Source organism: Syzygium oleosum, unplaced genomic scaffold (genome assembly GCF_021117445.2).
Source record: "Syzygium oleosum isolate NSW1041296 unplaced genomic scaffold, Sole_v2.1 Sole_v2.14, whole genome shotgun sequence".
Taxonomy (NCBI): Eukaryota; Viridiplantae; Streptophyta; class Magnoliopsida; order Myrtales; family Myrtaceae; genus Syzygium; species Syzygium oleosum.
The window spans coordinates 5,063,501-5,080,823 of record NW_026607498.1 but is presented as its reverse complement, the minus strand read 5'-3'; the positions used below and the strand labels follow the sequence as shown (position 1 = coordinate 5,080,823).

Here is a 17,323-nt window from a genome sequence, read left to right as displayed (position 1 = left end):
ACCAAATGTGCATTTATATTCCGAATTTAGATGATGCCTGCAGCATCAGACCGTTTCTCCAATGTAGGGATTCATCAGCCGTCGGTTTTTCATTCGTTGAGATCAAACAATACAGGATGTGTATCGATAGGGTGAAAACTATGGACTTAAGATCATCAGTGAATTGATTCTTTGAATTCGGATTCCTCTCAAATTAGACAAATCGTGCGACAACACGGGCTACTATACCTAGCTTAGTTGATGGTACCTCTGAGTCGATTTAATCTCCTAATATTAGGATCCATACCCTAATTACTGTTATTATTCACATCCTAAATTTTTTAGTCATAGTAGAGAGTATTCTTTTTGTGATAATTTCATGCGCGAACAACATAGGAAAAAAAAAAAAAAACCCTTAAAATATGGACCCACACAAGGGGGACCAAGTCCAACGATAGCGACGTTGCTGTCTCGCTTTCATGTCAAAGTTGATGTGCGGAATTTCGAGCGTTGAAATCCTTCGTTAACATTCGGTCATGAAGAAGACTCACGTGGGCGGCCTACCTTGGACCCTCTGTTTCTTCCCAGACGTTTTTCCTCCTTTTACGGCTCTGAAAGTTTGAGGGAGACATTTTACGATAAAGCTTTTTAAGGATCTGCTCCGGTCCAAATCTGCGTTGAAATCCTTCGTTAACATTCGGTCATGAAGAGGACTTATGTGGTTCGTCGTTGACAAGTGGCGTTTGATCTATTGACGTTCAACGTTGTCTTTTGGCAGAAAATCGCAGGCATGACTAAAATGACTTGACAGAAGAAAGAATACATAACGTATCCCCGACGTTATTATGTTTATTTTATTTTATTTTTTTACGTGTGTAGGAGAAGATTCGTTATAATCGTTTTTGACATGAAAATATGATATATACGATAATTTTGTTTTTTTTTTGTTTTATCATTTCGAAGGATTCTTCTTTGGTCATCGAGTCACTATGTCCCAAAATGTACTTATTTTTTTTTTTGTGCTTGTATAAACTTAGGTAAAAAATTTAGTGAGAGTATTCTCGGATCATTTAAATTATCTCATAGAAAAAGACTATTTAGATTTATTTTATATTTCTGCATTTTTTGTTTTTTTTTTCTTTTGAATCTTGTATTGCACGTATTTTGACTTTTTTCCTTTAATATAAAATATTTAAAACAATAAAAAATGTGGTCATATTCGCATTTAAATTCAAGTTTTTTAATGGTTTTTTTAAGATTTAAATGAAATTTTGAATTTTGAAGAGCGGGTTAAAAAGTTATTTTTGACTTTCTCGTATAAGCCATAACAAACGGCCTCGAGCTCTTCTCTATCAAGCTTCAAATTTGGTTTGGGTAAGTTCCGTACATTTTGAATCCTAGTTTTCCCGTTAAATTGAAGGGAAATTTGTTTTTACCTGGTTTTAAATACAGATATAGCAAAAAACAGATATTTGCTATGATATGTGTTCGGAAGCAGGCCAACTAAGAACGATTGCGATAAAAAAATTGCTAGTAGTAAAAGAGGGTTTAAAGAGAGTAATTACACCAAGATTTATGTGGAAAATCCTTTCTACATAAAAGGGATTAACCCACGAGGCAGCAGAATTCGCTAATCAACTTCAATCAAGAGTGTAAGAGGTTCATCCACAAGGAGAGCAGTCAAAAACACGAAGTCCACCTTTTACAAGCTACGACGTCACCTACTCCAAATTATTGAGCATGTGCTAGCCACTCTCTCTAAAGAGTACGCACAACTTATTTGAAGCTTGGATGTACAATTCATGTAGAAGAACAATGAGTACAAGAGTCTCTTGTGTCTTATATTTGAATGCAAAGGAACCTTGGATGTGTTTAAAACCCTAATCCCTCTTTCTCGTCTTTCTCTCTTGTGTATGCTGTCTCTCTTTATGTGTCTTTCAATTTTTCAAGACCACTCCGAGGAGCTCACTTCTAGTCATAGGGAAAAACTAGGGCCATGGGCCATAATACTCATGTTTATCCCATCAATCTCATGGAAGCATATAGCCCAAGAATAGGTTGGGTCCCCTCAACATTGCCCCGGTCGCTTCAGTTTGCCATCTTTTCTAAAGCTATCAAATAAAGCTAAAATACGCTGAAGTGAAATATGTAATCTCTGTATTTTCCATAATAAGGAGTACATAAGATACTCATAAATTTTACGGGATGACTATCTAAGGCAACGAGATATTACAATATCACTCACAATAAATTAATCGAGGTTATGTACGCAATCAAAGGAGATGCGCATAATCATGATGAAATTGAGGGCTCATGAGGTATGCTGTTACAAGACGCAGATTTAGCTGATGATGTCATGTATGACGCTTACCTAACCTCTTCTCGTCTTTTAACATGCGAATGGCACATTATCCTGTAAATGCCTGATTTATACACAGGGAATGCGAGTTTATATCAAATCTTAATCTTCACCTTCTCTCTAAAGATAAGAAACTGTACACACACAATATTCAACTGCCTCACCAAGATGAATAAATTTTTCCATTAGCCAAATTAAAATGTTTAGGATTAAATTGGCCAAATTGAAATGTTTATAATTGATTTGATATCCGTACAATAGATTTATGACTTTTTTGGTAATTTTTCCCACTTCATTCTGATCAATGTCATACAATTCCCGATCAATCAATTCCTAGTGAATTGAGGATTGCAGTCGGGCAATTTACTCTATTACATATGTTGAGAAGATTGTCTATGTACAATTTGGCGTACTCACAAAAAAATGAAGTCACAATTGACAATGAAAAGGTAAAACACACACAATATATAATTCTGGCCAAGTGAAAACACACACAAATATATTATGTATATAAAGCGCCATATTTGACAAAGGAGCCACTCCGGCGAAATAAACAAAGGCAGAACCTGGCTCTAATTTCATGTTATAATGTTCAATCCAAAAACTTAAAATTAATAGGTGGAGGAGATTATATGTATATAAAGATCATATAAATCCCGTAAACAAGCGATGTTGGATTCTTTAATATTGTATATTTTTGCTTTGACAAAAATAAAAATACTGTATATTTCTCATAACTCGTCTGTAGCTTCAGTATGGAAGTACCACGTGTACATTAAAAGTCACTCATCACTCAAAAGACGTGCAGATTGGATGGAGCGGTTTGTAAGGAAAAATAATATAATCATGAGAGAAAAGAACAAAAAGGATTTGAAGGGATTTTGTTATAATGTTATTTAGATGCTCGCGAGAGAAAATGAAGGAAAAGAATGTATTATGGCACAAATACTTTTTTTGTTTACTTATAAATATATGTAAAATAAGGGCAGGGTGAGAGAAAAGAATAAGTGTATTTATTAACACATCAATCCTTCCAATCCTTTCGAATCCCTCCATATTTGAAGAAATTCGAAGGGATTTAAAATGTATACCAAACCAATTCTTCCTAATCTCTTCTAATTCTTTTAGTTCCCTCCATCTGTTTCCCTCCATCCAAATGCAATTATGATTTTAAAACTGTTTTTCGTCTCTCCTAACCCCTCCTTACAAGTACAATGTAACTGTTTCTTTGTTTGAATATAAAATGCTTTTTTCACTCGCTCACCGAAATTTGAAATTTAGTGGTGTTTTAGAAGAATATGAAGAAAATTATAAATGAATCTACATGTCATCATAAAAGTGCTGTGAAAATTAAAAGAATTTAAAATTTCAAAAAGGCTAAAATACATCAACTAGGGAAATTTAAATTACACGGAAAAAATAAATAATATCAATTCAACGTAATTCCTAGAACGATTAATTTAATATATAGTGGGTATCCGAGACTTTAAAGGCCTTATCGACCGTCAAAAAGATTAAGTACTTATTTTGGGAAAATAATTTACTCTATTAATATCTCGATAATGCCCAATTTTCGCGAAATCAGCGGAGAGAGTTTATCTAGGCGAGAGCATATTCATTTTCCATGAAAAATGTTTAGTTGGGAAAATGCGAAAAATCGCTCGACAATAATATCCCTCCACGGAGATGCTCACGCTAATCGACAGTCCCTCTCTCAAAGCGACCGAACGATTGATTGTTGACTGCAGAGGTCCCTTCAAGGGTGGCTTCTAGAAGAGCTGGTGTGATGGGACTCGAATCCATAAGTCACAATTCTGGTTTGGTCACCAGGAAAGATTAAGATGATAGGAGTAATTACATCGGATGCTTGAAAGATTAAGATGATAGGAGTAATTATATCGGATGCTTTAAAGCATGAATGATAATTATTATGTTTCGGAAATCGATTTATGGTTTTGTTCTCAGGATGAGTTTCCTTTTTTGTTCTTTTTCAAAAAATAATATCGCACGTTTGATAACGACACAAAATTTCTATCATCGAAACAAAAATTCTTTTATTTAACGACACAAAATTTCTTCCTCCTGAATGCTCGAGCTAAAAAGTCCCAAGAGGCGAATTAGTAGAGGATGGCGGACGGACGGCAATGAGAGGCGGCAGGCAGCTGACCGGCCGGCCGGCTAGTAAAGAGGGCAAACGATTTTTTTATTTCTCATTTCTGTTCCAAAAATAGAAAAGTGGAAACTTTTTACTTTTCATTACTGTTCTAAATTTATTTCTGAAATCAAAATTTGTTCAAGAAATAGAAAAATGAAATTGCGTTACCAAACGGATTTTGTTCTAAACATATTCTCGAGAACAAAAAAATAAAATAATAGAGAAACAAAATGGTTATCATGCATGCCCTTAGAGGATTCCTCAAAATATTAAGAATCTTATGGATAAAGCACATGTTTGATATTATATTGTACTTGTATAATCATTATATTATCTTTTTTTTATAACTTTGCTAAACAAATAGCAAATTTATGTAGACTAATAAATGGACACGTGTGTTGCACGTGATAAGACAATATATTTCCTTCAATATGCAACCTTAAACGTGTTTTGAGAGCTTCATTTGATTGCTAGGGTTATTTAATATATGGCACTTCTTTGATTTAGTAAAGGACAATGAAAAGACGAAAAACTGACGTCTTCATATTGTCAATCACACGAAACACAATTGTTGATTATCTATCAAGTCATTTTGTGAAAGCATTAACTTTTTTTAGCAAGAAATGAGAAACACTCGTTACAAAAAGAGATATTAACAACAAATATATATAAGACAACAAGTCAACACAATGGAAACAAAAAATGTAAAAATCGAGCATATTCTTTTACTGACAACAGAGGGCATTTTATTGAAATGATAGATTTTCTCATAGTTATTCGTTCAAAAGTTGATTGAAAGACACTATTTGCATGAATAGTCATGTAGTATGAAAAGATGCAACTTTTATATGAATAGACATACTAAATAATTTTGAAACACAATAATTAATGATAAGAGATAATACAACAACACATTGAGCGAAAAAGTGTAGATTAAGTTGAAATGTCGTGCCTTGTACTATGATATCTGTATAGAGAAAATTGAAAACACCAAATATTGAAATTTATGGGTAGTTGATACTATGCCCGCTCAAATCAACTCTTTTAACTTCTTTCAAACATATAAAGGTAAAAGAGCGTGAAAAAAGACAAGAATTTATTTCTAAAATAGAAAAGAAGACGACTTTGAAATGCAAATGAACGATATTACAATAAGAGGAATACTTTATGCTCTATCTTTTCCTATTCCTAGTACAAACTAAACACATGAAATATTATATTATTGATAAGTGCCACATAAGTATCTGACTGCATGTCCGATTCCTTGTTGTTTAGTGCCTTCCCGATCTTTTCCATCCTTTTGCCATTCTCTTGGAGTAGTGTAAGAACCACCTACTCTTCTCGTCAATGATCAAATTCCCTAGCACAACGCCCATCACAAACCGAACCCCAGCACTAATCAGCACAAATTTCCAATCTAAGTGGAACGGAGACTCTTCGCCAAGTTCTTCCTGGGGAGATGGTGGCAATGGTAAGTTATCCCCAAATGTTTTGCATTGATTTGGCAAAGGACTTCCACATAACCCCTCATTCATGGCAAACGAATCGATCGCATATGTGTTGAACTGATTCCTTTGTGGAATTGGTCCCGACAATTGATTACGAGAGACATCGAAAGATGAAAGAAATGTAAGTTGGGCTAGCTGTTGAGGGATCTCTCACAAGAGTTTGTTTCGAGAAAGATCTAGAGATTCCAGCTTTATCAGATTTGCGAACGAAGGCGGGATGGAACTTGTGAGAACGTTGTTTGAAAAGTTAAGCAAAATAAGTGACTTCAAATCTCCAACTAGATCGGGTATATGTCCTTCGAATTTGTTATTGGAGAGGTCAATTTGCATAAGTGCATAAGGAACCTTCAAATATTCCCTTTCTGTGCCTTTATTCGTCAATTTCATTCCAAAATTGATAGGTATGACAACTGTATACGCGGACATAGGGAGCTCTTCATCAGTATTCATATATTCCAACTGATCTTGACCTTTAATTACTTTCATGGCATGGAAACTCTTCAACAACTTGGAAGGAAGCTCACCATTGAAACTATTGTTGGAAAGGTCCATGATATGCAAATTGCTAAAGTTAAACTGGCTTCCATACGTTTCTATTGGACCATGGAACTTATTGGATTTCAAGATAACAGCTTCTAGCTCGGTCAACTCTGATAGCCGTAGAGGGAACCCATCGAGGATTTTATTGTAGCCAAGGTTCAAATACTCTAGCTTTTTACAATTTGCCAAAGATCTTGGGACAGGCCCTTGTAATTGATTCTCTGTGAGGTCCATAATCTTCAACGCACAACCTTTGGGGTAAGCATGAGGAATCATGCTCTCAAGTTTATTTTTCTCAAGATTCAAAATTGACAAAGAATCGATATTTCCCACACATGAAGGAATTGTGCCATTTAGACTATTGCCGGACAAATCCAGAGTGACGAGGGATCTCCCACTACAAATAGATTGGATTTCTCCAAAGAGGAAGTTGTTGGAGATATTGTAGTAAACTGCCGATGGAGTTGGACTAGGGAGTTCTGTCTTGAGCCGGTTAGAACTATTGTCAAGGTAGGTCAACTTGGGTAGTGGCAGATTGATCCGATTATTTCCAAAGCCAGTTAGAAAATTGTGGGAAAGTTCTACCTGCTCCGAGGTGTCTTTGCTACCATTCCGCATCCACATAGGAATACTCCCTCCGATTTTATTGTATGAAAGTCTTATCATCCTTAATCCGTTTAGGTAGCCTGAAAACTTTGGGAACTCATGTAAGTTGCATGAATCTAAAATTAAAGTGGAAAGTTTTGGCAGAGTGGTATTGATCTCGGTCTTGCTGACAAAAGATATGTTGTTGAAGGACAAATATAATCTTCGCAATTTCTTGAGCTTGTGTAAATCCACGGTGCCACTCAAATTATTCCAACTAAGATCAAGACTTTCAAGATCCTTGAGTTCCCATAATGAGTTTGGAATTTCACCTTGCAAATTGTTGTAATCAAGGTCAAGTGAAAACAATCGCATCAAGTTCTCAAATGAAGATGTGATAGGACCACTTAACTGACAATCTGCCAAATGTAAAGAAACAAGCACGGTTAGTTTGGCTATCGTTTTTTTTTTCTGGTTAAAGAACATTGCTATTAGATGAACTATTACCTCCAAGGGACAAATAGGTGAGTTTCGCCAAGTTGACAAACCAATGCCCAATACCACCGCTAAAATTGTTGGAACGGAGATCGAGAAATGATAGCTGGGTAAGATTGGCAAAGAAAGCAGGGATTTGACCATGAAATTTATTATATAATAAATCCATACAAGTAAGCCGAGAAAGATTACCCATTGAAGTAGGAAGTGAACCAGAGAAATTACAATCTCCCATTGATAACTTATTCAAGAAAACAAGGTTTCCGATTGAAATAGGTATTTCCCCGGAAAAATTCGTTCCCCAAGAGACAATGATTTGAGGGGATTACCCTAATGTAAGTCGGGAATAAAACCGGAAAGGTAATAATTGCCTCTAATGTTGAGGGCTTCTAGATTTGGTAATTGAAAGATGCTTACCGGAAATTCTCCATGCAATTCACATAATCTAAGTTTAAGCAACTTCAAAGACGAGAAGTTTGCAAGTACACGAGGGAGTGGTGATGACATGTTTATAAAAGAGAGATCAAGTTCTTTGAGCATAGTTAAGTTTTGAAGAAAGTTGTCTATGTTGGGCATCTCAAGACTATTCATTCGATAAAAACCAGGAATCTCAAGATCCCACCCAGGATTCAAATCAAGAGAAACTAGTTTGGAGAGCTGTGAGATATCCGAGGGGACTTTTCCCGAAAAGTCTGAAACAGAGAGATTAAGGTATTGTAACTTGGAAAGATTGCCGAAGCCGTATGGGATTGAAGAAGAGTTGAAGTCATTACAAGCAAGAGTAAGTGATTCCAAGTGGAGTAGGTGAAAGAGGCTGGTGCTAGAAGATAAATTACCAAAGAGAGCTGTGGCTAAGGTCGAGGCCTGTCACATGACCGGTGGCCTCATCGCACTCGACGCCATCCCATGAGCAGCAATCACTATGTCCATCTAGTGACCATGATTCAATCTTCGGATAAACACACTGAAAACCTGTCTTGTTGGTTTTGAAACTTCGCTTGAATTCCATCAAGGCTGAGCTCTCATCTGGATGGCACAGTGGCTTAGCAAGTGAAGTATGAATCGTCACGAGAAGGACAATCCATGTACAAAACATACAGAACAACAAGGGTGCCATATTTTTGTTTTGTTATTATGCTTTTTGGTAGAGTTGGTTTTCAGTAGAGAAGCTTTTTATAGGCAGCGATAACCAATTCGATCGTGGAAATTTCGTTGGCCATTCAATCACCATCCATACCCATCTGAAAGGACACTTGAGTTTGATTGAATAAAGAGTCGCAATTGAAATTAAATATCCAATAGACCCGTGCTATACACGGCCAAAGTCTTAGGATGTGGATTGACTGGGCTTTTATGCTTTTGAAGATGTCGAACGTTTGTAACTTCTTGATAGTGTGTTAATTGACACATTTTCAGTCCCAAGGATTCGTTATTACTGAATGAAGAGTGAGTTTTCTTTTACACCAACACTTGTAAATTTTACTTATACAAAGAGAAAAATTTTGTTGACTTTTTTATTATTTTTCAGTGGCTACGGTGCCACCAAACGTACCATTTCGTTCTTCCATATCGAAATTGGAAACTTCCTCATGAAATAATTTGATGATTAAGGATAAAAATCTATTTCCTTGTTATTGATATGTCTAACAATTAAATTAGTAGATTATTTACTTTAACCAAAAAAAAAATTAGTAGATTATTTACTGTTGATTTTCCCTACCGATGCTAGGACTGACTAACAAAAATCTTTAGTGTTCTTCATTATTCATCGTTTATTTCTTTTGTGATTTCGTATTGATATAATGGTAAGATCCAGTTAGTTTCGGCATTAATTTTTACAACATTAATCTTCTCGGACTCTACTAGCTTCCGAAAACTAGAATTTGGAATGAGTACATCTCCTATATTAGATTCTCTATGACAGCCAAGACGTCAAAGTTAGTGCCACTCGGCACATAGTCACAGTCACAACAAGCATTATCACGTGTATCTTGCCGATACAAATGTTAATTTATACAATGATATGACATGATTTTCTAGGGGAGAGAAAGCAGTTTGAAAGATAGAATATGGAACAAGCGTCTCCATAATAGCCAATGGAAAACATGAGTTGACATGAAGTAAACATAGATAAAAATCTTAATTCAATTACAACCATTCTCAATTCAATCTAGACACGCAGCATTACATAATAATCAGTGTCACATAAATATATGACTACTACATGCACAATTCCCGATCAATCAGTGCCTTCCTGATCTTTTCCATGCTTTTGCTATTCTATAGGAGCAGCGCAAGAATTCCTATCCACAAAAATTGCTAACCATAAAGCTATGGCATTGCTATCTCCTCTGGCTCTTCAATGACATCCGTGCTCTAATAACAAACACAAAAATTTTGATAGTTCAATGTGTTATGCCAATGCGAGATTGGCCTTGATACGATTCAAGAGGAGTTCGGAATAAGTGGAGGAGATTCTCATTGCATTTATCCTTAGCTTGGATCACGGTCGTCACTAAATGGAAATGGAGATTACTGCTCATGGGATGGTGCGGAGTGTGACGAACTTAACGATCATGTTGTCAGCCTCGAGCTAGTAGCATAATTTCTACCAGTCTTTTTAATCTAATCTGGTGTGAAGAGAAATTAGTTAAGGGGTGAAGACGAGAAATGTTTGGTTAAAATTCCAAAATCTAGGTGTTCTTATTTTGTCATAACTTCTAAGGCCTAAGAAGGTATTTATTAATGAATTCTTCAGTTTTAGTGTCAATGACCTATCTCCAATCAGATCAAAGAAGCAAAATTTATTCTGTACGCGAAATCTGACTCGAGATATCACCCAATACAAACAATTGAAAAATCCATATATTTTGGGCATAAAATACTGGCACCTTCAATTGATCTAGCCCCTTGACTCTCTGATGGGTCAATGTTTCCAAAACTTCTTATAAATGGATCAACAATCAACATGAGAAACCTTTCTGGTAAAGTGATGGTTAAGATTCATCATACTATTTGTGAATGTCTTGCCATAGATGTTTTGCAATTTCAACATATTGCCTAAGTCTCCCTGCTTTTTCTTTCTTAAGTAATTTGAGAGTTAAAAGCAAATAGGCTTTTTTTTTCCAAAAGGGAAAAAAAATGGTCACATCCACAAGCGACAAATTAGGTCACATTCTCATGCATATCGTTATTAATAGTTCATGAGCAGTCATAATTGCATAATTGGCCCTCTTAAATGGCATCTCATAGCATGGTCATACTGCCATTGTTGTTGGTCTTTTCTACTCCTCATGGTGTCTCCTCTCTACTTGCTGGGGTAGTCTGCCCCCTTAAACCCTAAATCGCTCTCTTGGACTTGGCCACCTTCCGCTCGATTCCACTTTGGAGCTAGGGCTTCATTTGGGTGCTTTGGAACCCTCCTCTCCTTTTGACCTTCTTGTGCTCAGGTGGGTCTGCCTCTAAATCATCATCTTCGACTGGTTTTCTTGGATAGAGGAGAATAAAGCTGAGGCCTCAAGATGGCCGCCCTCTGTAGGCGCCTGGGAAACTTATGGCCTGTGAAGAAAGTACTGATGAGAAAAGACTAGGTTTCTGCAGAAAAAATCATAGAAAGCAAGCTTACGCTCTTTGGTAAACTCCTCGAAAACCCTAACTTTAACTTCCAAGCCTTCCAAATCACAATGAGGAAGGCCTAGCGCACTGAAAGGGTGAGTTTCGAGAACATGGATGCATGCATTCTTGCCATTACCTTCCATACAGAAGCTGATCTCGAAAGAGTTATGGACTCTGGCCCTTGGAGCTTTTCGAATCACCTCCTTATCCTTAAAAAATAGGTCTTCCTCATGATTTTAACCTCCATATGATTTTAACTTGTGTGAATTTTGGGTACAAATCTATGGATTACCCTTTGAATGCATATCTGAGGAAATATTAACAAGTATAGCCAGCACTATCAGAGACATTACCGAGATAAGAATGGAGCAAAAAACTACCTCAAACAGAAACAGTAGTAGAGTGAAGGTTGCCCTGGATGCCTCCAAACCCCTAATCCTAGGTACGCTCTCGAACTACTAAGAAAAAGATTTATGGGTGGCCTTCAAAATAGAGAGATTACCTCATTATTGTTATGCTTGCGGGAAAATTGGGTATTATGCAAAGTTATGCCAGGAGGTCCCTTTTGATGAGGATAAAATGGAGAATTATCGGTGTGGGTACTGGTTAAAGGCCGAAGCAAAGGAGTATAATCCTTATTAGAGAATCTTCAATGGAAAAATGGAAGAAAATAGCATGGAAGAGGGGGTTATCCCTGAAACTCCTGCTAATGCCACCTTGATTGAGATAAGCGAGGAAAACCTCAGTGTGGAAAAACCACAACCAGAGAGGGAGATTACCCATAAGAGAAAAGGGAAGGAAATCTGGTCTGGGGAGGGGAGCTTGATGCAGGAACAAGCTTTAATACCTGTGTCTTTCTCAAAATTATCTCCAGTTGTGGCCTCTATGAGGCCTTACACTCCCTCTTTGGCGCTTCAACCTGTAGCATACATTAAAAAATAGAAAAAAAAAGGGTGCTAAAACTCTAACCAGCAAGAAACAAAGGATGTATAGTCAACAAAACTGTTAGGGAATGCTGGAAGACACTGAGTTGTTGGAGGTACCAATTCTGTTGATGGAAGAAGCAAACAAATGGGCTTTGGTGGCTAGCTCTATTAAGCCACCGGGAGACATATGAAGATTTTGAGCCGGAACTGTCAAGGGTTGGGCACACCACTGACAGTTTAAGCTATTAGAGCCTTAGTGGCTCAAGAAAGGCCCGGTATCCTTTTTATTATGGAGACAAAGAATCAAGAACCAAGTTCTTTTAAGAATAAAAAAGAGGTTAAACTTTAAATACAGTTTCCTCGTTAATCCAGTGGGCATCGCAGGGGGCTTGGCTTTATTTTAGAATGAGGAATTTTCCATTGCTGTGGAGTCCCATTCCATGCATTTCATAGATGTGGTTTGCAAATCATAGGATAACAATCAATATATGAGAGCGACCTTTGCGCATGCTCCTTCTAAGTTTCAGGAACGTGTCCTGTTGTGGGAAGAGTTATGCAGAATCAGCCTTTATAATATCCTCCCATGGGCTTGTATGGGCGATTTCAATGAGGTCCTCTATCATTGGGGGAAAGTAGGGTGAAGATTGGCTGAACCTTTTCGGCTTAATAGACTCAGGGAATTTTTGAATTCATGTGAGTTGATGGATATGGAAAGTAAGGACTGTGCTTTTGCTTGGGCAAACAACAGAGAAGGGGCTGACTTTGTCAAAGAAAGACTAGATAGGATCCTTTGCTCTACGGATTGGAGAACTCTCTTCCCAAATGCGGAAGCCTTTATCCTACCAGCAGTTGGTTCTGACCATTGCCCAATTTTATTATCCTTCGATCCCAAACCAGCAAAAAGAAGAAAAAAAATTTAAGATGGAGGCTTTTTGGGTAGAGGATGAAGAATTCACACCGACATTTCAACAGGCATGGAATGCTAATGACAGGCAGAATTTAAGCTTATCGCAAAAACTGAGTGATGTTAAAAAGGCCTTAGAAAAATGGAGTAAAAAATTCTCCAATGCCCAGAAGGAAATTTTGTTGTTGAAGAAGAAGCTGCAGGAATTGATGAACTCCCAAACACTTTTGTACAATAGGGAGAGAGAAAAGAATCTTAAAAGGGAGATCGAGAAAAGATGGAGACAAGAAGAAATGTTTTGGGGGTTAAGATCTAGAATTAAATGGCTGAAATGGGGGGATAGAAATACAACATTTTTCCACGCGACTACTATCCAGGGAAGGCAAAGAAATCATATTTCCATGCTGAAGAATCGGAATGATGTGTGGGTACGTGATGAAGAGCAGCCGAAAATTCTTACTATCAGCCATTTTCAAGAGCTTTACACTTCAGTGGGGACTCGAAACTTTGGGCCAATCACTAACCAACGCCCAACCTTAGTGGGGGAAGAAATAAATAAAGCTTTGCTAGCTGAGGTAACAACACAAGAGATTCATGTTGCTATCCACCAATTAGGAGGCACAAAAGCTCCTGGTCCAGACAGGCTAAATGGGATGTTTTATGATTCTAATTGGGAGGTTCTTCAATTAGCTATTCTCAAGGAAGTAAGGAAATTTTTTGAAACATGGGTACCCAATCTAGAACTAAATAGAATGCAAATTACCATCATTCCTAAAGTACCAAATCCTTAAAATTGGGTGCAGTATCGCCCAATGAGCTTGTGCAACTTCTCATAGAAAATAATTTCAAAAGTCTTGGCAAATAGGCTAAAACCGTGGTTGACTGACCTAATCTTGCCGGAGCAAAGTGCTTTTGTCAGCGGGAGATTTATCCAGGACAACATTTTAGTTGTACAGGAGGTTCTTCACCAACTTAGAATCCGGAACAGAAAAAAGAAGTTTCAGGCAGTACTTAAATTGGATATGCAAAAGGCATATGACAAAATAGAGTGGGATTTCTTGGAAGCTTGCATGCTAAAGATGGGGTTTCATTCAAGGTGGGTGAAATGGGTGATGCAATGTGTGACCACTGTCTCTTTCAATATGATATTCAATGAAGAACCACTGCCTTACTTTCAACCTTCGTGGGGCCTTCGACAAGGTGACCCTCTTTCCCCATACCTATTCATTATAGTGACGAATGTGCTTTCGGTGTTATTGAAACAGCCTCTAGAACATGGCACCATTAAAGGTATTCAGCTGAACAGGGCCTGCCCTAATATGACTCATTTGCTGTTTGCAGCCGACTCGATTTTTTCTTGGATGGAACCGTAAGAGAGTGTCAAAATGTAGCTGAGATTTTGAATAGATATTGCTTCGCTTCAGGCCAGGCCATTAACTTAAACAAATCCGTGCTGTACTTCAGTAAAAATTGCCCCTATAAACTCCGACAGAATATGCTGGCAGAATTGCGTGTCCCAGAAATAGAAAAAACTGGGAAGTATTTAGGAATTCCTTCGGATTGGGGTGAATTGAAAAAACAGATGTTTGCCTAGATATTAGCTAGAGTGAACGCGAAGTTAGAAGGATGGAAGGAAAAACTGATCTCAAAGGGAGGAAAAGAGACCCTCATTAAAGCAGTAGTGCAGGCTCTTCCACAGTGTGCCATGTCAATCTTTAAAATTTCCATTTCTATTTGCCGGAGCATTGAAAAGAGAATTGCTAATTTCTAGTGGAATACTAGTGAACATAAATCTGGATTATACTGGAAACAGTGGGAGACACTCAAGACTAGAAAAGATAATGGAGGGGTAGGCTTTCGTGACCTTATTGCCTTTAACAAAGCAATGCTGGGAAAACAAGCATGGCATCTATTGCAAAATCCTTCCTTGCTATGAGGCCAGCTATTGAAAGGCCTTTACTTTCCACACTCGGAATTCTGGTTGGCGGGGAAGAGGTATCGTCCTTCGTGGGGTTGGCAAAGCATTTTAATGGAAAGAGATGCAATTCTTCCTACAGTGAGAAGGGCAGTAGGGAATGGAGAAAAGATTAACATTCGAGAGATGAAATGGTTGCCTAGGGGAGAAATTGGAGGACCAGCAAATAGGAAGGAACCGACAAAGGTTTCTGATCTTATTTGCAGGGATATCCTGGCTTGGAATGAACAAATTATTATGAACATGTTTGATGAGAGTACAGCCAATGAAATCCTCACAATTCCATTGGATCCGCAAGAGAAAGAGGATAAATTGGTCTGGACAAACACTAGATCGGGGGAGTATATAGTAAAAAGCGAACACAACAAGATCAGAGAGACTGGAGAACAAAGCAGCTCGGGCATAGCCTCAACTTTTCATCAATTCCCTCGTGCTCTCTGGACTGAGATCTGAGAGGCTGATACAAGCCCAAGGATCCATTCTTTCCTTTGGGGACTATGCCAGAATGCATTGCCGATAAAGGTAAACCTAGTCAAACGGGGTATAGTGGAGGACAGTACCCGTGATTTATGCAAGCAACACCCAGAGACCGCGGAGCACCTCTTCTTGCTCTGTCCTTGGACTTGTCAACTTTGGCAGGACCCTGCAATACAGATACACATCTCACCTTATGGCCTTGGCCATATCGACGAATGGCTATTACGATTCAAACATACCTCAACGAGTTTCAGCCTTCTAGCTACAGTCCTTTGGCAGATCTGGAAGGAGAGAAATAACTCTGTTTTTCGCAATCAAAAGCCAAACCCAAAGAACCTAGTTAGCTCAGCCATGGCGGAAAATCAGTGCTTCATTAATTGGGCTAGCTTGAAGAAGAAGGCGAAAGAATCTGAAAACCCCTTACCTCATATCTGGAAAGGCCCGGTCGGAGAATCCCTCAAAATTAATATCGACGGATCTTTTCTACCGGGAACGATGGAAGGAGCTATCAGCTATCAGGGTCGCGGATTGGATAGCAAATTCTCTTAGGATTGGGTCTCTTCCTCTTAATTGGTTATCAAGCCCACTGGAAGCCCTATGGGCCTTACTTTGTTATGATTCGTGCCTTTTGTTCTCAAACTCTTTCAGGCGATGCAATCGTTTTTCTTTTCCGACCAAAAAAAAAAATGGCATCTCATATTTTTTCCACGAAATGACCAAAACTTGAGAGGCCAGCGAAAAGTCCATTGCCCATCTTTCACTTGACGAACATAAGTCATTCTCCATTGCTAGTCCTCGAATCATAAAAAAAAACAAAAGATCGTAATCATCCATTGGAAATATTTTCAGATTTTTTATATCATTATATTGTTATATTTAAATATAATGATACAATATATGTGATTACGATAAATTACAAACAAGCACGAATCCCTTGGGAACTATAGAAGTTTCAAGAGAAGAATTTATAAGGTGAACACGACAGAAGAGATTAAAAAGACTAGTGGTACTAGAGAGACAACTGCTAATTAGGTTTGGGCCAACAACGTGACTGCTGAATTCGTTGCACTCCATATCCTCCTAAGAGCACTAATCTCCATTTCCACCTAGTGACGAGTGACGACCATGGTTCGAGTTTAGGATAAACACAATGATAGTATACTCGGTTGATTATGAGATTCCTCTTAAATCGTATCCTGGCCGAGCTTTCGTCAACACGGCACATTGGATTAGCAAAGCATCTATGAAACACCGAGATAAAAGAAAAAAAATTATCCATGTATAAAGCATGTACACTAAGGACGGTGGCATGATGTTGCCTTTCTTTTTTTATTTTTTATTCTCATTTTTGTGTTTGTTACTAGAGCACGTATGTCATAGAAGAGCCCGAGGAGATTGTGATGCCATAGCTTTCATTGATAGCAATTTTTGTGGATACGAGGAATTCTGGGGTTTCTTCTTAGCCACTCCATAATTTTATGTGAAAGGACCGGCAGGGGTGACTAGAGGCAAAATGTCAAAGTCTTTTTGGGCGCGCGATTTCTCTTTGGATGAATTGTCATCTCCACATAAGTAGGGTCATCGTCATTCATGGCTGCCAAATTCTAGGTGTATTGCCCTTTCTTGCACGGCTTCTAAGGGCTAGTCTAAGAAAGAAATTTCGTTGTGAACTCTTCAATTTCAGTGTCAATAACCAACCACCAATCAGATCAAAGGGGCAAATTTAGTTTTGACCCGAAATCTGATTCAAGATATCGCCTGACACAAACAAGGGAAAGACTTGGACATTTTGCGTGTCAATAACA

At 37.9% G+C, this 17,323-nt stretch overlaps 1 protein-coding gene across 1 annotated transcript; it reads right to left on the bottom strand.

The window, feature by feature from the left end:
- Positions 1-6,151: 6,151 nt before the first annotated feature.
- LOC115691826 (receptor like protein 22-like) lies at positions 6,152-8,128 on the bottom strand. The gene is made up of 3 exons (XM_030618562.2): positions 8,039-8,128; positions 7,634-7,727; positions 6,152-7,545 (listed from the first exon to the last, which is right to left on the bottom strand). The coding sequence occupies exons 1-3, from the start codon at positions 8,126-8,128 to the stop codon at positions 6,152-6,154; spliced, it is 1,578 nt and encodes a 525-aa protein (XP_030474422.2).
- Positions 8,129-17,323: the final 9,195 nt, after the last annotated feature.